The following is a 21,400-nucleotide window of genomic DNA, read 5'->3' as shown; positions in this document are numbered from 1 at the left end:
CGGGGCAGCGGCCAAATCGGGGCGGCGGCCAAATCGGGGCGCGGTGGGGAGGTGGGGAGGCGGGGCGGCGGGGGACGGCGGTGGCGGCCGAATCGAGCGCGTCGGCACCGACGGCTCCCGGTCGGGTGGAGGAGGGGAAGCAGTTGGGGGAAAATTCCCTCCCGCGTCCGGCGTTGACCGAAATGCAGGCACCTTCAGTTTTGCCTCTCAATCTGCACTAGTGCAGGTCCAGTGGGGAAATGAGGGTGCAACCTTCACAAATTTTTGAGGGTTAAAGGGTTTGAGGGTTCTGTTCCGCGCCAAGTTTCGGCCTCAACCCTCAAAAAAGCAGTTATTTTGAGGGTTTGACCAATTTGAGGGCTCTGTTAGACATGCTCTTAGTTCTTTAAAATGAGGGGTTGTTTGGTTTGAGACTAAGTTTGCCAAAGCTTGCCACACCTAAGGTTAGGCAAGTTTGACTAACTTAGTGGGTGTTTGGTTCCAAGGGACTAAACTTTTTTGGTGGGCCAGTGACTAAAGAAAAAAGACACTCCGGTAGAGTCTTTTTCTAGTCCCTGTAGAAAAAGTCCCTCCTGTTTGGTTACATAGGGACAAAAAGGGACGTTTTCTAGTCTAGTCCCTGTAACCAAACACCCCCTTAGGTGTGTGTTTGGTTCAAGCCACATCTCAGGCAACACTATGGTCCCACATCACATACACACAAAAAGTGTGGCAAGATTCCCTTAGGCTGTCAACTTGTGGCTCTCATTTTGAAGAACTAACCTTAGGCAAGTTTGGCAATATTGTATGGCAAAGTGTGGCACTCCTAGGCCTAGAACCAAACATCCCATAAGAGCCACAAGATACATCAATCCTCTGGATAATCTAGCAAAAGTAAAGCACAAGATACCCAATACAAACACATGTTCTTTCTTCCAAGCCAGCATAACATAATCATTAGGCCCTGGCATACACCTACAAGTCCTACAGAACGGAAGGCCACCGGCACAGCAACACTTCTACCAAAAGTCATTCCAAAACTATTTTGGGATGCAGCGAACTGATCCCGTCTGTCAGTTCGTCGAGCACCTCCAATCTCTCGCACTGGTGCCACTCCCGGCGGGAGCGGACGATCTCCAGGCCGACGAGTTCCCGTTCTTCATCCTCCACGACGTGCCCGTCCAGCAGGTGGACGTGCTCCAGGATCGGCGATGCCTGCATGATCCGCTTCACAAAGCCCGTCTGCCATGCCACCGCGTTGAAGCCAACGACCATGAGTTCTTTCAGGTGATAGTGGTGCTGATGGTGTTCCGCTTGCACATCTAGTAATCCTGGAGCACTCGCCTTCTCTGAGTCAAACTGCATTCAGATTGCAGAGTTTCAGAAATCTTTCAAACCCCAAAAAGTACTGTGTTCGAAAAAAACGCTGGATAAACATACATGAACATGGAGCGACTCCAAGGCAGGTGCGGCAGCAAGTAGGGTGAGAATCCAGAATGTACCCCAGTTCATTGCCACGTTTGCAATGAACAGTTTCTTGAGATGATTAAGCTGGCTGCGAATGGCAACAGGTTTAATCCACATCTGCATTAAACGAAGTGATAATTAAGTACTATCTTATGTAGCGGTGTGATGCTATGATCAATAAAAGAACAATTCATTTCAGAAATGGCTACTCACCTGACCCCCTCTTAATTGCAGAGCAAGGTACTCTAGCGGTGGCGGAATCCCTAAAAACAACTTGCCTAGTCGACATAAGGAACCATCCTTGCCATTATCTCCCGTTTGCAAGAAGTTCAAACTCACATGCCTAAGTCGAGGGACCTCGCCGTAGTGTAATTCGATTGGCTGACCGCGACAAGCAAATGCTTCAAGACAAGGCAGTGAAGTCAGATAGACTTGCCCAACGTTGCAGTTGTCCAATTGCAGATTCTTTAACTTTGACTTAGGAACACAAATATGAAGAGGATCTTGGTTATAATCGGAATGTTTCAGGCTCAAATCCACCAGCTGCACGCAGTTTCTAAGAACATAACAAACGTGTGAAATATGTTCTTTGCACAGAGTAAGTGCTGTGAGCCTCTGAAACGTCAAGGAGTTGGGTGCATCATGATGATAACAATTGGATAGCACAAGTCGTTTCAATCGCACATTCTTGCATTCATCCAATAGCCGGAAGTCATAGCGCCAGGAAGAGTTGTCAATGATAAGCTCCAAATCTTCAACGCCCCATCTGCCAATCGCTGACGTAATCCATTGATCAATGCAATTGCTCGTCCCAAAGGTTTGAAGCCTCAGCTTCTGGATAGACCGTTGCTGAACAATGGTGGGGGGAAGAAGGAACGCGTTCACCCGTTTAACATAGCGTCGCATGGCCCAACGCTCATAACGTTGCAGGTGAGTTGTCAGCCGTCGGACTCTCCACATCCAGTCATTGACGGCAAAGAATCGGTCTCTAAAAGCATGACTACCGGCCAACTTCAGTGCGTTCTTCTCTGCCACATACCCTGCCTTAGCCTCCACTACCATTTGCTTCAGTTTGTGGTAGCGTGGAGGGAGGATGTCATCAACACCAAGGTCATAACATGTGTGCGAGTGTGCAGGAAGATCCCGCCATCGCTTCGAAAGGATAGTGGTGGTTATCGCCGTCCGTGCATCTAGCTTATTGATGATCATGATTAACATCTCGTCTGGTAAGCTGCTGATCTTGTCCTCACAGCAACTGTCATGTTCCTCACTCGGACACATCTAGTTTTTGTTTTGGTAAGACATAAATGAAAAACAGTCAGGGAATTCCAAATAGTTTGAGCAGATAACTGAGCAACATGCATTACTAGTAAAAAAAATAGTGCATAAACGAGCAAAACATATGAAAGAGTGTGGCCACCTAAACAATCTAAATAATGACATTAGCAAGCACAACAATTTTAAGAGCATATATCTACTATACTACTCCTTGTGTACCATAATGTATAACGTTTTAGCAGTTCAAGTCATATACTTCCTCCGTTCCTGAATACAAGTCTTTTTAGAGATTCCACTATGGACTACATACAAATGTATATAGACATATTTTAGAGTACGGATTCACTCATTTTCTTCCGTATGTAGTCCCTTATTGGAATCTCTAAAAAGACTTATATTTAGGAACGGAGGGAGTATTACGGTACAGAGGGAGTATATAGGTACTCCATTCTGCTGCAAAAGATGGACAGGAACAGGTGTTCTAGTTGCCCAATTTTTTAATAATAAACTGGGAGATTGAAAAGAGAGAAAATCAGTAGCAACACACACACAAAACTGCATCGTCACCGCTGGGTTAGGAACGGCTCGTGGTATGGCTTACGGTCCAAATAAGCCTTAAGCTACCCCTAAGGCAAAGCTTCTAGGTGCGCGTCCCTCTCTGCTAGGAAATATGCCTCTGTTCTCATGTTCCTCTCCTTTTCACATTTCGCTTCTCAGTTCCCCCTCTTTCTAATTATTTTCTCAAATTCGTTGTATGGATGTATGCAAGAACAGTGCCATATTTCCAAGATTTACTTTGCGTTACCATGGATCTCATATTATTGCACTGCCGAAATGATTTGATAGCTCTTGTTTTTGATGCACTGCCGAAATTTATTTATAATTATTGCACTGTACCAAATACTCCCACATAAGCTCAATTGGTAGAAGCCATTCCAAACAGGCGGCCAAAAGGACAGATGCTTCTCCACGCCGCTGCTTACACGAGGCTTATTTGGGCAGCTAGCTTATGCACAAGACCTAGCCTACAGCACTAGTACTGCTCAACAAACTGACACCATTTGGGCGTGAGCTGCGAATAGATGGTTGTAACGGCCGGATGCAAAACATTCAGCAGAAATCGCAAGGATGGATGCCGTACGTACCCGTTTCGGGGGTGGGTGGGCGGCGGCGGTGCGGAGCTCGGAGGCCTTCCTGAGCCGGCGGTAGCGCGGAGGATCTGCGCCCGTGTCCATCGGATCCGGGGGCCGGCGTCGACTGGCGGCGGCGGCGGATTCGGGGGGAGGCAATGAGGTGCGGGGCTGATTCAGGAGGGCCGACACTGCCGAGCGCCCTTCGGCCGGCTCACATCAGTGACAGTCTTCAGTCGATTTTGGGCCGTTTGTCGGTCCTGAATTGACACGGTGCTTAAAGCACACACACATGGGCATCGTTCCGGCCTCCGGAGAAACGCTATGCAGCTCGAGCCCACTCGGTGCCGCTAGCCCTATAAATTGTGGTTTCACTTTCCTTAAAAAAAAACTTTCCTCAAAAAAATGTACTATCATGTTTCACTCACCTCCCTTAATCTTCTTCACATAATCAATTCTAATCTACACAATGGTGCTTCGATTTGAAATAAGTTTTACTCCCTCCGTCCCTGAAAGAGTGTACTTTCAATTTTGTTGGAGGGTCAAACAATTTCAAAGTTTGACCGAGTTTGTGCAAAAAATATATCAACATTTGTGAAAACAAATAGGTACACGATGAAAAATGTATTATATGCAGACTAAGGCATAGCCTAGTGGTGGGAAGGGGCTGATGCCTTCCCACCCACCCAGGTTCAAGGCATGGTACTTGCAATTTGGATTTGTTGCACCAATTATACTGTAGGGGGTTCCCTTATAGTCTTTTTGTCAAAAAAAATATTATATCATGAATCTAATACTACTAATTTGATGGCATAAATATAGGTATATTATTGTATAAATACAGTCAAACATAAAAATGTTTAACTTTTCAACAAAGTTGGAAGTACACTCTTTTAATGACAGGGGGAGTACATGAAAAAATGCACACCCGCGTTATGGTTTCATTGTGATGATCGGTTACTAATTTCATGGACTGTAAATGTTCCGTTTCATGTCAATGTTGGAGGGGTTTTAGACAACCTTCGACAGATTCTGATCACCAGGTCGACCCCTCGAAATTTCCTTTTGACCACTAGCTTCATCCCGATGTTTCACATGATTTTCATATTGCATTTTTTTTGTTTTGACAATCATAGACGAGTAGATTTGCATCTCCTATTGGACCACACAAATGTGTTCATGTGTGCATGTCATGTTTAAGAAAAAATCCTCATGCTTGGTCAACCTTTTGAAATTTTATTTGACCACTAGCTTAATCTCGCCATTTTCACACAACTTTCTCTTGTACATTTTCTGTTTCGACGATCCTAGATGAGTATATCTATATCTCCTAGTGGGCTACACAAACATGTTCAAGTGTGCATGTTATGAACCGATGAATTTTTCTTTGACCACTAGCTTCATCTTGCAGTTTCACACAACTTTTGTGTTGTACGTTTTCTATTTTGACGGTCGTAGATGAGTAGATCATCAAGACTGGCCTTTTGGAGTTGTTCAACTATCTTCATGCTGGCCAACTTGAACTATTTAGGCTTAATTTTGGTGAGATCGTGTTATTGCCGGAGATTAAGGAGGTTGGGCGGATCCAGCAATTTAGACCCTTATGTCTTCTTAGTGTCACCTTCAAGAGACCGTTCAATATTGGTGCCACTAATCGGCTCAATACGGCTGCAGACCATGTCGTCCGATTATCTCAAATGACGTTTATGCAAGTAAGAAATATACTCGATGGAGTAGTGATCCTTCATGAGACCATTCACGAGATGCACCGAAAAAACATGAGTGGGGTAGTTTTCAAGATTGATTTTGAAAAGGCCTATGATAAGGTCAAATGGTGCTTCCTTTAAAAGGCCCTAAGAATGAAAGGATTCTCTGATAAATGGCGTCAGTGGATCCAAAATTTTGTTACTGGAGATAGTGTGGCCATCAAAATAAATGATGGTGTAGGCCATTTGTCGTGGGGTTAACACAGCAGATGTCCTAGTGAAAGGACTTAAGCATGGAGCCATCGCAACGTAGGTTAGCTTGAAGGGGTTGAACGGGGCGAGAGACAAGAGTTTACCCAGGTTCGACCCCTCACGATCGAGGTAAAAACCTACGTCTTGCTTTGAGTTATATTGCTTAAGTATTAATTACAAGGGAGCAGATTCGCTTGATCTAGCTATCGATTGATTGTAACTTAGCTTTACCCGCCGCAAGGACTCGCCTTTATATACACAGGTCGAGGCCCTGGGCTTACGAGAGTCCAGGTCGGGTCATACTTCGTGACCAACCCTGGTTCTAAGTCGCCTTGCCTTGCTAGGCAAGTCGCCATCGTCCGGCTTACACTTCCACGTCTTGCACCGACTTTTGGCCTTGGGCCTCCGTCCGACTCACCATGTAAGTCGCCTTCCTTATTCATGTCTTGGTCTCTTGGGCTTGTCTAAGGCCTTACTTGAAGGAAATATGCCCTAGAGGCAATAATAAAATTATTATTTATTTCCTTATATCATGATAAATGTTTATTATTCATGCTAGAATTGTATTAACCGGAAACATAATACATGTGTGAATACATAGACAAACAAATTGTCACTAGTATGCCTCTACTTGACTAGCTCGTTGATCAAAGATGGTTATGTTTCCTAGCCATAGACATGAGTTGTCATTTGATTAACGGGATCACATCATTAGGAGAATGATGTGATTGACATGACCCATTCCGTTAGCTTAGCACACGCTCGTTTAGTATGTTGCTGTTGCTTTCTTCATGACTTATACATGTTCCTATGACTATGAGATTATGCAACTCCCGTTTACCGGAGGAACACTTTGTGTGCTACCAAACGTCACAACGTAACTGGGTGATTATAAAGGTGCTTTACAGGTGTCTCCGAAGGTACATGTTGGGTTGGTGTATTTCGAGATTAGGATTTGTCACTCCGATTGTCGGAGAGGTATCTCTGGGCCCTCTCGGTAATGCACATCACTTAAGCCTTGCAAGCATTGCAACTAATGAGTTAGTTGTGAGATGATGTATTATGGAACGAGTAAAGAGACTTGCCGGTAACGAGATTGAACTAGGTATTGAGATACCGACGATCGAATCTCGGGCAAGTAACATACCGATGACAAAGGGAACAACGTATGTTGTTATGCGGTTTGACCGATAAAGATCTTCATAGAATATGTAGGAGCCAATATGAGCATCCAGGTTCCGCTATTGGTTATTGACCGGAAACAATTCTAGGTCATGTCTACATAGTTCTCGAACCCGTAGGGTCCGCACGCTTAAAGTTACGATGACAGTTTTATTATGAGTTTATAAGTTTTGATGTACCGAAGGTTGTTCGGAGTCTCGGATGTGATCACGGACATGACGAGGAGTCTCGAAATGGTCGAGACATAAAGATTGATATATTGGAAGCCTATATTTGGATATCGGAAACATTCCGGGTGAAATCGGGATTTTACCGGAGTACCGGAGGGTTACCGGAACCCCCCCGGGGGTTAATGGGCCTACATGGGCCATGAGGGAGAAGAGGAGGGCCGGCCAGGATAGGCCGCGCGCCCCCTCCCCCCTAGTCCGAATAGGACAAGGAAGGGGGGGGGGCGACGCCCCCCTTTCCTCTTTCCCCTCCCCCCTTTCCTTCTCCACCAAGGCAAGAGGGGGGCGTCCTACTCCCGGTGGGAGTAGGACTCCTCCAGGCGCACCCCTAGGGGGCCGGCCGCACCTCCCCCTTGCTCCTTTATATACGGGGGCAGGGGGGCACCCCATGAAACACAAGTTGATCTTCGTGATCGTTCCTTAGCCGTGTGCGGTGCCCCCCTCCACCATATTCCACCTCGGTCATATCGTAGCGGTGCTTAGGCGAAGCCCTGCGTCGGTAGAACATCATCATCGTCACCACGCCGTCGTGCTGACGGAACTCATCCCCGACACCCTGCTGGATCGGAGTCCGGGGATCGTCATCGAGCTGAACGTGTGCTGAACTCAGAGGTGCCGTACGTTCGATGCTTGGATCGGTCGGATCATGAAGACGTACAACTACATCAACCGCGTTGTCATAACGCTTCCGCTTTCGGTCTACAAGGGTATGTGGACAACACTCTCCCCTCTCGTTGCTATGCATCACCATGATCTTGCATGTGCGTAGGATTTTTTTTGAAATTACTACGTTCCCCAACATTAATGGTAAGTCGCCAACATCCTAACCCGACCCTTTTAGGGCGGGTCATATCGTGGGGTTATATCCCCAACATTAGGCCCCAGATTGATTTGAACTTGTTCATGTCAATCTTCAACTTCTCTGGTTGGCGAGTCTTCTTTAATTCTTCTCAATATTTAACCTTGGAACAGCTCTTCTTAACCCGCCATATAAAGGATGATGTCATCTTCATAAATTCAGAAAAATCCTCATGATGTCACAACGGATCTTTCATATTAACTGAACATTCCGAGAATCGAGGCGCCCTTTTCATTGTATAAGTTATTATGCCTCCTTGATTTTTGCACATGCATGTTACTGTTCATCCCCTTTTTTCCTTATCAACCCGTGGTGTGAGATCCGCCCTGCTCCACGATATCGTGTTCTCAGACCATCAAATACTGTGGAACAACCGGCTCTACTGCATGAACAACCCGCTTATGAACCTTCTGATCTCGTTTGCAAAGACTTGTAGTGAATACATGGTATTGGCCACCATTGAGCTGCTTTGGATTACTCTGATATCCTAACTGATTACCTTGCTGGTGGTTACCTTGACCAGACTGTTGATTATGACCACCATGGTTACCTTGACCTGGATAGCCATAATTTGAGCCGCCACCACCAAAGCCGGACCCCTGAGAACCGGATCCTGACCCGCCGGGCGGCCCATTGTTATTGCAATGATGCTGACTGAGGCTATAATTCATGAACTCTCGCATAACATAACAATCCTTCCAGGCGTGAGTGGACACCCTGTTGGGAAGATTGTGCTTTAGGCAAGGTTCATTAAGCATTGCCTCAAGATTGAAAGGTTTTGCACCACCAAACGGCGGCTTACCATTACCATTATGGCACTGGTTTTTATACCCCGTGTTGGTGTTAGCCACTAGATCTGACCCACCATCGGGGTGCCTCCGCTTACCACCATTACCCTGGTTGTTGCCATTATTCCCTGCTACATTCTGATGCTGACCTTTACCATTGCTATTCTTCTTGCTCTTGCTGGATTTATCCTCATCATCAGAACCAGGGTCCTTAGTACTATCCGAGACTGCATACTTAGTGAGAACCGCCATGAGCTCACCCATGTCATTGCAATAGCGCTTAGCCGCCCGAGCTTCTGCTTGAGAGGCAAAAAACAATAGTTTTTCTCCAAGATTAGGACTGCCTGAGCCGCCGCAAGGTTATCAGAGGAGTGAATAATGGTCGAGACCCGCCGGACCCAATGGTGGGCTGACTCATCCTCATGTTGTACGCAGTGATCCAAATCAACAATCGTCAGATGTTGCATGCATGTCCCTTGGAATTTTTTTATGAAACACTCCTTCAACTCTGCCGATGAACTGATAGAATTGGGAGGTAAACCTTTCAACCATGTACTAGTGGGACCTTCCAACATCATGGTGAAATACTTGGCACAAACAACATCATTGAAATCCAACATCTCCATGGTTAACTCATAACTCTCAATCCAAGCCTCGGGAGGGAGATCAGCTGTATAATTGGGCACCTTGCGAGGACCCTTAAAATCTTTGGGCAGACGCTCATTACGCAAAGCCGGTCCTAAACACGGCACACCAACCTCCCTAGAAATTGTCCCGGCTCCCACCGAGGTTGAAGGGGTCACCAGTGGCTGCTGATAAGCCCCCAGTTGAGTCGCCGCTACAGCTTCATGGTGGGCTCTGGCTGTTGGGAAACATAGCATGCAATTTCAAAAAAAAATTCCTATGCTCACACAAGATCTATCTAGGAGATGCATAGCAACGAGAGGGGAAGAGTGTGTCCATGTACCCTCGTAGACCGAAAGCGGAAGCGGAAGCTTAACGCGGTTGATGTAGTCGAACGTCTTCTCGATTCAACCGATCAAGCACCGAATGTACGACACCTCCAAGTTCTGCACACGTTCAGCTCGATGACATCCCTCGAACTCCTGATCCAGTAGAGGTATGAAGGAGTAGATGAGTTCCGTCAGCATGACGGCGTGGTGATGGTGATGGTGATGTGATCCATGCAGGGCTTTACCTAAGCACTACGACAATATGACTGGAGGAGTAAATGGTGGAGGGAGGCACCGCACATGGCTAAGATAATTGATGTACCTAGAGGTGCCCCCTGATACGTCTTCAACATATCTATAATTTTTTATTGTTCCATGCTATTATATTATCTGTTTTGGATGTTTAATGGGCTTTAATATGCTCTTTTATATTATTTTTGGGACTAACCTATTAACCGGAGGCCCAGTGCAAGTTTCTGTTTTTTTTTTGCCTATTTTAGAGTTTTCCAGAAAAGGAATACCAAACGGAGTCCAAATGGAATGAAACCTTCGCGAGGATCTTTTTGTTTTCTCTCGCTAGTAGGTGTATCTGTGTTATCTAACCTTGTTTACACAGGTTCATTCCATCCTAAGCCAACCCAAGAACACAATGTAAGTATATGCATCACAACCACGTTTATGAGGATTTCTTGTTGATGTACATACTGTTTGCAAGAAGGACTCATGAGCATGAAGGTACATTTCACACATTCACATCTTTTGCTCTGATGCATATAACCAAGATACATATAACACATTGCCTACTCTGTCATGCTTATGCATTCACATGCTCCTATATTCCATATTTACATGATTGGATACATGTAGGGGGAGCCTATGCATGTTACATGTCTTTCCAAAGCTTTACTTATTATTCTTTATTTTCTTTATCTAAAGCTTTGATGTATGTTGTCATCAATTACCAAAAAGGGGGATATTGAAAGCATAAGTGCTCCCTGGGTGATTTTGGTAATTAATGTCAACATATCTCTTGTTGGACTAACACTTTTACCTAGTATGTTTCAGATAAGTTCAACAATGAAGTGGCGTGGACTAGAGGATGTGGAACCCCTTCAAGATGCTAAGGACAAAGGATTGGCTCAAGCTCCAAGTACAAGACTCTACTCTTTCTATTTTAGTGATCCAAGATCACATTGAGTCTATAGGAAAAGTCAATACTATCAAGAGGGGATGAGGTGTTGCTTAACGGCTTGCTTGCTCAAAGTGCTTAGTGATATGCTCCAAAGCCCTCAACTACCTTTTCACATCCACATATGACCCAAACCAAACGTCAAACTCGGCCCCACCAATTCTTTCTATCCGGCGCCACCGAGTTCAGATGTCATAGCCACTGCCACAAACCCTAGGCAAATCGGTCTCACCGATAGGGATCTCGGTCTCACCGAGACGGGATTGTAATCTCTCTGTGTATGTCCATTACCAAAATAGGTCTCACCGAGTTTGTGTTATCGGTCCTACCGAGATTACAATGCAAACTCTCTATTCCTCTTCGTAACATTTCGGTCCAACCGAGATGAGCGAATCGGTCCCACCGAGTTTGCCTGACCAACTCTCTGGTTAGATTATTACCAAAATAGGTCCCACCGAGTTTGTGTAATCGGTCTCACCGAGATTACGTTATGCCTTAACCCTAACCATATCGGTCCTACTGAGTTGCATGTCGGTCCCACCGAAAATCCTAACGGTCACATTATTTGCTAAATCGATCCGACCGAGTTTCACGATTCGGTCCCACCGAGATTGGTAAGTTGTGTGTAACGGTTAGATTTTGTGTGGAGGCTATATGTACCCCTCCACCCACTCTTCATTCGTGGACAGAGCCATCAGAATGTGCCTACAGTTCCAACATTCATTTTCTGAGAGAGAACCACCTACTCATGTGTTGAGGCCAAGATATTCCATTCCTACCATATGAATCTTGATCTCTAGCCTTCCCCAAGTTGCTTTCCTCTCAAATCTTCTTTCCACCAAATCCAAATCCTGTGAGAGAGAGTTGAGTGTTGGGGAGACTATCATTTGAAGCACAAGAGCAAGGAGTTCATCATCAACACACCATTTGCTACTTCTTGGAGAGTGGTGCTACTAGATTGGCTAGGTGTCACTTGGGAGCCTCCGACAAGATTGTGGAGTTGAACCAACGAGTTTGTAAGGGCAAGGAGATTGCCTACTTCGTGAAGATCTACCCTAGTGAGGCAAGTCCTTCGTGGGCGATGGCCATGGTGGGATAGACAAGGTTGCTTCTTCGTGGACCCTTCGTGGGTGGAGCCCTCCGTGGACTCGCGCAGCCGTTACCCTTCGTGGGTTGAAGTATCCATCAACGTGGATGTATGATAGCACCACCTATCGGAGCCACGGCTCAAAAATCTCCGTGTCTCCAAATTGCGTTTGCACACTCCAATCCCATCCCTTTACATTCTTGCAAGTTGCATCCTTTACTTTCCGCTGCTCATACACTCTTTGCATGCTTGCTTGATATGTATTGTGATAGTTAAACTTGTGCCAAAACTCCACTTCAACTTAAAGAAATTAAAAACTGCAACTTTTTCACTTAGTGTCTAATCACCCCCCTCTAGACACCTCTTCTCGATCCTTTCAATTGGTATCAGAGCTTTGGTCTCCATTGCTTTGGTTTAAACACGACTGGAGGAAGATGGATGAGTCTACTTTAGGGAGTCTTAGACATAGAGTGCCTATACTTGATGGAGAATATTTTCATGAGTGAAAAAATGAGATGCTTGTGATTTTCAATGAATATCATTTGAACAAGTACATTGCTAGCCCTTGTGCACCTCATGTTGATCCTATGCATCCTACCCTTGATGAGTCAATTGACATGATTCACAATCTTAGAACTATTAATCTTATCACTAGAGGCTTGCCTAGAAACTTGATTGGAAGTTTGCCTACTCTTGAGTGTGCCTACACCATATGGAAATTTCTTGAGGAACGTTTTCCAAATTATTCCTTGAAAAATCTAGATGAAATTCTCCATAAGTCTATTACCTTGAGTAAGATGAATTCCAATGATCCTATGTTTGGTGATTGTCTATTTGAGCTTACAAACCTTATGCGTGGCAAAGGAGATGTTGGAATTATTAGTGATATTATTTCCGAAGCTATTAAAATTCATAAAGAAGGTCATTGTCAAACTCACTCTAACGAATCACCCTCTCTAGGAATCGATCCACCACATGACAATGTTGAACATGGATACTATGATGAGGATGATGATAGTGACTTTGATCTTGATGATGCAGTGAGACACTTTGGTCTTATGGCAAATCTTCGAGGATATATGACAGGAGGAAAGGAATGGGTTCTTGATAGTGGATGTACCGATCACATGACCGGAGATAAAGATATGTTTCGTGAGCTTGCTGAAAATGATGGCCCTCGAAAGTATGTCACTTTCGGTGATAACTCAAAGGGTAGGGTGGTTGGCCTCGGTAAGGTGGCCATCTCACTTGATAGCTCCATACAAAATGTCATGCTCGTTGAATCTCTTGGCTACAATTTACTTTCAATATCTAGACTTGCTGATTTCGGTTTCAATGTCCTATTCACTAAAGTAGATTGCCAAGTGTTTCATAGAGATAATCATAAAATGGTCTTTACCGGTATACGTAGATGTGATCTTTACATTGTTGATTTCACTAAAAAGGCTCAACCTAGAACTTGCTTCATCGCTAAATCCTCTAAAGGCTGGTTGTGGCATAGATCATGTGGGCATGCGAAACCTTGACAAGCTTATTAAAGGAAATCATATCCTTGGTGTTATCGATGTCATATTTGATAAGGATAGACTTTGCAGCGCTTGTCAAGCAGGTAAACAGGTTGGAGGAAGGCATCCCGTGAAGAACATCATGACCACAAGGAGGCCACTCGAGCTACTTCACATGGATCTTTTTGGTCCCAACGCTTACAAAAGTCTCGGTGGAAATTCTTTTGGTCTAGTTATAGTTGATGATTTTTCTAGATTTACGTGGGTGTTCTTTGTCGATGATAAATCGCAGGTCCAAAAGATCTTCAAAAACTTTGCTAGGAAGGCCCAAAATCAATTTGAAGTGAAGATCAAGAAGGTTTGCAGCGACAACAGAACGGAGTTCAAGAACGCAAATGTAGACACCTTTCTTGACGAAGAAGGGATTTCACATGAGTTCTCGGCTACGTACACACCTCAACAAACTGGAGTTGTTGAGAGGAAGAACCGGACGCTCATCGAAATGGCGCGAACGATGCTTGATGAGTACAAGACGCCGAAGCACTTTTGGGCGGAAGCGGTTGAGACAGCTTGTCATGCAACAAATCGCTTGTATCTTCACAAGCTACTCGGCAAGACGGCATACGAGCTCCTCACTGGTAACAAACCCCAAGTTGGATACTTTCGAGTATTCGGCTCAAAGTACTACATTCTTGATAAGCATCATCATTGTAAATTTGCTCCTAAGTCTCATGAAGGTTTCCTACTTGGTTATGGCTCAAACTCTCACACTTACTGTGTCTACAATAATTTCACCCGAAAGGTTGAAGAGACAGTAGATGTGAAGTTTGATGAATCTAACGGCTCGCAAGTAGAGCAATTGCTAATTGATGTAGGAGACAAAGACCCTTCGGAAGCAGTCCAAGACTTGTCTATTGGCAAGATTCGTCCAACAGAGGTGAAGGAGAGTACCTCATCCGTCCAAGTGGAAGCTTCTACCTCACGACAAGGTGAACCAAGAGTTGATACGGAAGCATCCACAAGTGGGACACACCAAGATGAAGAAAACGAGGAAGTACACCAAGATGAACGTCAACAACCTCCTTCTCCACCACGACAAGAGAACGACAATGTCAACAATGAAGAAGGCCAAGAAGAAGAACAAGATGAAGAATATGTTCCACCTAGATCCAAGCAAAAGCTTTTACAATGCAAACTCTTTGTTCCTCTTAGTATCATTTCAGTCCAACCGAGATGAGCGAATCGGTCCCACCGAGTTTGCCTGACCAACTCTCTGATTAGCTAATTACCAAAATTGGTCCCACCGAGTTTGTGTAATCGGTCTCTAGATTACGTTATGCCCTAACCCTAACCATATCGGTCCTACCGAGTTGCATGTCGGTCCCACCGAAAATCCTAACGGTCACATTATTTGCTAAATCGGTCCGACCGAGTTTCATGATTCGGTCCCACCAAGATTGGTAAGTTGTGTGTAACGGTTAGATTTTGTGTGGAGGCTATATATACCCCTCCACCCACTCTTCATTCGTGGAGAGAGCCATTAGAACATGCCTACACTTCCAACATTCATTTTCTGAGAGAGAACCACCTACTCATGTGTTGAGGCCAAGATATTCCATTCCTACTGTCGGTGTCAAAACTGGCGGATCTCGGGTAGGGGGTCCCGAACTATGCGTCTAGGCAGATGGTAACAGGAGACAAGGGACACGATGTTTTACCCAGGTTCGGGCCCTCTTGATGGAGGTAAAACCCTACGTCCTGCTTGATTAATATTGATGATGTGTGTTACAAGAGTGGATCTACCACGAGATCAAGGAGGCTAAACCCTAGAAGCTAGCCTATGGTATGATTGTTGTTCGTCCTATGGACTAAAGCCATCCGGTTTATATAGACACCGGAGGGGGCTAGGGTTAAACAAAGTCGGTTACAATGGTAGGAGATCTACATATCTGTATCGCCAAGCTTGCCTTCCACGCCAAGGAAAGTCCCATCCGGACACGGGACGAAGTCTTCAATCTTGTATCTTCATAGTCTTAGAGTCCGGTCGATCATAATAGTTCGGCTGTCCGGACACCCCCTAGTCCGAAACTCCCTCAGTAGCCCCTGAACCAGGCTTCAATGACGACGAGTCCGGCGTGCATGTTGTCTTCGGCATTGCAAGGCGGGTTCTTCCTCCAAATAGTTTATAGAAGATTGTGAACACCAGGATAGTGTCCGGCTCTGCAAAGAATAAATTCCACGTACCACCGTAGAGAGAATAATATTACACAAGTTCAATCTGCTGACCTATTCTGTGGCGTGACGTCACACCACTACCAAGCCTTTACTCGAATTGTTTTTACTGTACCACCTCAGTGCGTTTAGCGAAGCAGTTTCCTTGGCACGTCTTGTCGAAGCAGAGATCATGTTCCCCTTATTCCGGGATACCCATCAATACGGACATGGGTAACCCAACCACGCCCGTTGGCACGCCCCCTCCATCGAAGGCGGGTTCCAAACGGTCACGGGGACAACTCTTGGTATTCTTCCTCTTTATAATGAGACCAAGGCCCGTTCTTTTCCTTCAATCCTCTATCGAATCCGCCCCTCGCCCCGAGTTCCAACACCCAGGGCTCCAGATTCGGGTACCTTCGACCTTCGACAATGTCCGGCCCCGACCTACGAGGCCGGTGGATGCCCTCCTCCATCACGGAAGAGGACGTGCTATAGCTGAGAGACGCTAGGTACTTAACCTACGAGATTTCGCATAGGCTGCCTGCCCGAGGGCAAGTTATTCCTACTCACGAGCTTGGCGAGAGCGTCGTGTTCATGTCTCACCTCCGTCGGGGATTAGGCTTCCCGATGGATCCCTTCGTGAGGGGGCTCATGTTTTATTATGGGCTGGAATTCCACGACTTGGCTCCGGAGTCCATCCTCCACATCTCATCATTCATTGTTGTCTGCGAAGCCTTCCTCCGCACTACCCCTCACTTTGGCTTGTGGCTCAAAACCTTCAACATGGAGCCGAAGATGATAGAGGGGCGTCAGGCAGAGTGCGGAGGGGCGGTTATAAGCAAGAGGGCCGATGTTCCATGGCCCGAGGGCTCTTTTCAGGAGGAGCTTGGCTTGTGGCAACAAGAGTGGTTCTATATCACCGCTCCCCGGGGCAGCAGGCAGAGGCCGCCGCCCATCTTCCGCTCGGGCCCTCCACAATGGCTGACGTCATGGGTCAACAAGGGGCGTGACTGGGGGCCGTCCAAAGACGTACCCCTGTTGCAGGACCGGATTCGAAGCCTCCAGGAAAGGGAGATCAATCTGGTCGTAGTAGCACAGGTTATGTTGATCTGGCGCCTACTGCCCTGCAAACGTCGCCCCCTCCGCCTGTGGGAATTTAATCCGGAGGGGCCACGAGCTCTTCAACACTTCATGGGTTTGACACCCGCGGAGATGTACAAACTGTTCTTCGGATCGCGAGAAATGCATCCGGAATTAACCGAGGATGCTGGCCTAAGCTGCAATCACCCGGATACTCAAGTAAGTAGCCCCGTGTCCAGACACATCGTCCATTTATCTATCGTGGGTTTGCCTTTTAACCAGCTATCCCTTGGACAGGAGTGGATAGCGCAAGCAAAACTGATACGGTGTCCGGCCCCCTCCCTGAGAGCACGCAGGATCTCGTGTTAATCAAAATGTTGGAGGTCGCACCTTTGGAGGAGAGCGAAGGGGGGCACAGGGGAACTACCACCTCTGCCAAGGAGGCTTTCAATAAGGGAGGAATCAAGAGTCCCTCCTTCCAAGGGGGGAAGAGGACCGCTTCTGAAGACCCGGAGGCCAAGGCCTCAAAGCGGGGAAAGAAATCTGTACCGGAAGGTCCTGTGCCGGGAAGAGCCCCGGCCGTACTGTCTCCTCGGAGGAATCAGCCCTCTAGCGAGCCGTAAGTAAAAAAGGGGATTTTGTAATAGTGGACACCCCTGCTTAATTTCTAAGGGTAACCGAAGTTTTCACCTTGTAGTTTGGATCTCAGCCCATCTCAGCACAGCTCATCTTCGGGATACCTTCGTCCGGAGATGGTGGAGAGCGAAACGCCTCCATCTACCGCCCCGTCGTGCGAGGCGGGCGACCCTGAGGTGTCGTCACAGAGGGTCTCCCCGAGTCCGGCGTGGCCGGAGAGTTCGGCGCCCATTGGAGTACGGCCGGTGGAGCTGTAGGATTTGCTCAAGAGGGCATCTATCTCAGAAGATCACCGCACATTAATGAGTATGGTGATTGAGAGGATCTCGTCCGCTGAAAGCGGGTTGTGTGAGGCCGTCAGAAGTTTGCTAACGGGGTTTGAGGTACGCAAAAAATGACATACCTTTTGACAGTTTTGCACATGAAGTGCACCCTGTATAGATAGTAGCCCCTGAGACTTGGTATGCTGTCGGAAGCGACAGCGTGCCGAGGATCATAATCTCAGGTATTAATTCTCGCCTTTCCTTATGCAGGTGGCTGATAGTCCGGTGGCCAGCCGGACTAATGGAGTTGCCAAACTAAAGCGGCAACTTGACGTTGCGGATGCGGACATCGCGCTGGTCAATAAATGACTTGACGAGTCACAAGGTAGGTTGCTTCTGCATGGTCACCTGGTAAGGGAGCTGACGCCCATTCCTTACAATTTGTATGCTTGATGCAGATGGTGCTGCTGCTACGGAAGACCTTCGAGCAGAACTTGCTCGGGCCAAGGAGCAAACCAGAAAAAGCGAGGCGGCTGCCTCGAAGGCAGCGGAAGAGCTAGAAGCCGAGAAGGCTGCTCACTGCCGAAGCAGGAAGGAGATGGCCGGAATGGCCGCGAAATTAAAGTTGCTACCGACCGCCAGGAGGTTCTTGAAAGAGAACGCCGAGCGGAGCGAGAGGACCTGAAGAAGGTCGACGCCGAAGCCAAGGATTCCCGTAGTGCGATGCGGGCTATGAAGGAGGAACTGCGTCAGGTCGGAGACATTGTGGCTGGAAAGCCCTTTATGCTGCGTAGGAAGTTCACGGATCCGAAGTATGCTCAGCTGGGCCAATTGTGCGGTGCGGAGGATCCTTATCTGGACTTGGCGGCGAGTGCGGCGGACGCAGTCGTGCACTTCCGAAGCCAGAAGGATCACGAAATGGAAGAGCTTTTCTGGTCTCAATTCCATAGTCCGGAGCATCCACTTCCGTTGAGTGATCGGCTGGTTGAGTGGGCTGAGCTGAATAGATTGTCCGGACTTGCCATGACGGATGTGGTCACTCATCTGTGGCCGGAAAGGCCCAAGCCGAAGAGTTATTTTGGCTTGTTGCAACAATTCCTTGGGGCGGTGCCGCATATTGGGGCGATGAAGCGGTCGACGTGCATAGAAGGTGCACGGATGGCTCTCGCCCGTGGTAAGACATACTGGGCAGAGATGGATGCCACCGCTGTTGCATCCCGGGGTTCGGACAAAAGCCGATTCCCCACCGAGCACTATTTTGAGGAAGTCCTACAGGGCGCTTGTTTAATAGAGTCACAGTGCTCGAAAGATATTATGTTTGAATGACATGTATGATTTCTGAGATCATGTTTATAATGCAATAGCTTTTTATACTTGTGCGTTCAAGTATTGAACTATCTCCTGTGCGTCCGTATATGTATGTATAATCTGAAAGATGGCAGTCTTTGGCTTTAGCCCCCACGCACATGGTGCGGGGGTGTTTGCAAAAAGAAAAGCGCTTTTTCACACTTAATCCAACGTCTTGGTCCTTTTAAGGAGGTGATAGCATAGCAAACTAGGCAACCGGACTATAATGCTTTATCACTTTCACTTAGCCATAGGAGCTCGATTGTGGGGCTACTATATATAGCCCCTGGCGGCACCGCTCTTCTCCAAACTGGGGGCGCGTATGTGCCTGACCGGGAAGCGGTCCTTCGTCAAAGCGAAGGAATTCTAAACATTCCAATGGTCGATCGAGTGGTTGACCAGTCTCTCGCTATATCATGACAGTCAGTTTTCGGCTTTCTCTACTGAGGTGCTCGCCCGGCCGAACCGGGGCACAATCGCAGTAGTTCTCCTGGTGCCGCGTTAGCCGATGATGCGGAACGTAAGGCAGCAAATCACAGGAGCCGGGCAAACCCAACATTTGACCAAAGACATGATTCGGAGCTGATGCATATAAGGCCTAACTCGAGACGCTGAACACTCCCTGAGGTGTTCGGTCTTTATGATACCGGGCAGAACAATGCCCTAAGCCCCTAGTGTCCAGGTACAGGCGGGAACTTCTGACGTGGCCGATGCCAAAATGCCAGCCTCCTCCTCGGCTATGGTGGGAAACCGGGGGATGTGTATCAACAAGAGACAGTAAGAAAGGTTTACGCAGGGTCTTAATCTGAAAAGAATCCTTGCAACGGGTCCCTGCTGCACGTCTGTGCCTGTGTCTCCGTTGTGCTGTATCCTGGACGGGTGTAGCACGTGCTTCATCTGTAAAAGAGAAGGACTTAGTTTCCAAGAAATATCATGCAGAAGTTGTATTAAAATATAATATAATTTGGAGGATGAAGAAAGTTGAGCTTTATTGGCTCTCATCATTTAAACCCGCGGCCCCTAATAAAGGGGGTATGCGGCTGGGAAGCCCCTTGTTTAGTTACGCCGGAGTCGCCTAACCATGTCCGAGGTCTGAATGACCTATTTTTAGGGGCTTTGACCTGCAAGGTCTGATTAGTGTGTGGCTGTCGAGGCAGTCTCACGTTCTCCGTGGTCGAGGAACACTCGGAGTTACTTTTTAATGAGATTATGCCACGTGGACCGGGCATTTTTTAAGTGTATGAGACGCGTAATGTGGTATTGCATTAAAGCGGGCGAAAGCTTCGCGCCCCAGTAGTGCTTAAGGGCTACTGTTAAATGGGGCGATGGAGAGTGAGCTTTTCGCGACGGAGGTTGTTGGATGAACCGAACACGACCTCTAGTGGCACAGAGCCTGTATAATTGGCTTAAAGGCCTGGCGTCACTCCTTTGAAGGAAGTGCTGCTATGGCGAATTTTGGTAGGGTCTATCCCCATTCTGCGGATGGTATCCTGGTATGGCAGGTGCCGCGCTGTGTTTTCGTGTTACCACATGAAGTGAGTTCACTGTTTTGACTTCTAGTGGGAAAGTCCTCTGCTTTCCGGACTGCTGCTTTTGGGGTTCGTCACTTTCGCTTGGTGTGTCGAGCCCCTTGCGTTCGGTGTTAAGTCGGCCGGACTGCTTGAAGACCCAACAATCTCTGTGGGTATGGTTTGCAGGCTTCCCGGGGGTACTATGTATTTGACATAGCCTATCCAGAATTTTGTTTAGGTTGGATAGCTCATCACTGTTGTCCTTGAGGGGCAGTGTTTTGTTATTTGGCCGAGAGCTTTTGAATCCGGCATTGACCGCCGTACTATTTGGGCCATTTTCCTTATTCCGGCGCTGATCTTTTCTGTGTCGTGACTTCCCATTTCCATCCCTGACTTCGGATGTACTCGGGTCGCTGGTGCTGCATCTAGCCAGCCAGCTGTCTTCCCCCGCACAAAAGCGGGTCATGAGGCTTGTTAGTGCGGCCATTGTTCTTGGTTTTTCCTGGCCGAGGTGTCTGGTGAGCCATTCGTCTCGGACGTTGTGTTTAAAGGCTGCTAAGGCTTCAGTGTCCGGACAGTCGACTATTTGGTTCTTTTTAGTGAGGAACCTGTTCCAGAATTTGTGTGCTGACTCTCCGGGCTGTTGAGTTATGTTACTTAAATCGTCTGCGTCCGGAGGGCGGACATAAGTCCCCTGAAAATTTGCTCGAAATGCATCCTCAAGCTCTTCCCAACTTCCAATGGTGT

At 47.1% G+C, this 21,400-nt stretch overlaps 1 protein-coding gene across 2 annotated transcripts; it reads right to left on the bottom strand.

Annotated features, from left to right (window-relative positions):
* Positions 1-782: 782 nt before the first annotated feature.
* On the bottom strand, positions 783-4,087 carry LOC119312146. 2 transcript variants are annotated; one of them, XM_037587883.1, is made up of 4 exons: positions 3,870-4,087; positions 1,660-2,727; positions 1,420-1,563; positions 783-1,338 (listed from the first exon to the last, which is right to left on the bottom strand). In XM_037587883.1, exons 1-4 carry the CDS (start codon positions 3,957-3,959, stop codon positions 1,009-1,011), a joined length of 1,632 nt encoding a protein of 543 aa, XP_037443780.1. In that variant the 5' UTR covers positions 3,960-4,087; the 3' UTR covers positions 783-1,008. The 2 variants fall into 2 exon arrangements, with proteins under 2 accessions (XP_037443780.1, XP_037443781.1); XM_037587884.1 differs by lacking the exon at positions 1,660-2,727.
* Between the last annotated feature and the right edge of the window lie 17,313 nt (positions 4,088-21,400).

This window comes from Triticum dicoccoides, chromosome 5B (genome assembly GCF_002162155.2).
Source record: "Triticum dicoccoides isolate Atlit2015 ecotype Zavitan chromosome 5B, WEW_v2.0, whole genome shotgun sequence".
NCBI lineage: Eukaryota > Viridiplantae > Streptophyta > Magnoliopsida > Poales > Poaceae > Triticum > Triticum dicoccoides.
Note: the sequence above shows the minus strand (reverse complement) of the source record. Positions and strands in the feature narration are given on the sequence as shown.

What these genes read in the sequence shown, in the direction of transcription:
- LOC119312146 (XM_037587883.1), bottom strand. Translation starts at nt 3,959, where the DNA reads ATGGACACGGGCGCAGATCCTCCGCGCTACCGCCGGCTCAGGAAGGCC. An exon ending in TGCAATTAAGAGGGGGTCAG is followed by an intron (nt 1,564 to 1,659) that starts GTGAGTAGCCAT and finishes CGTTTAATGCAG; the next exon opens with ATGTGGATTAAACCTGTTGC. An exon ending in TGGAGTCGCTCCATGTTCAT is followed by an intron (nt 1,339 to 1,419) that starts GTATGTTTATCC and finishes ATCTGAATGCAG; the next exon opens with TTTGACTCAGAGAAGGCGAG.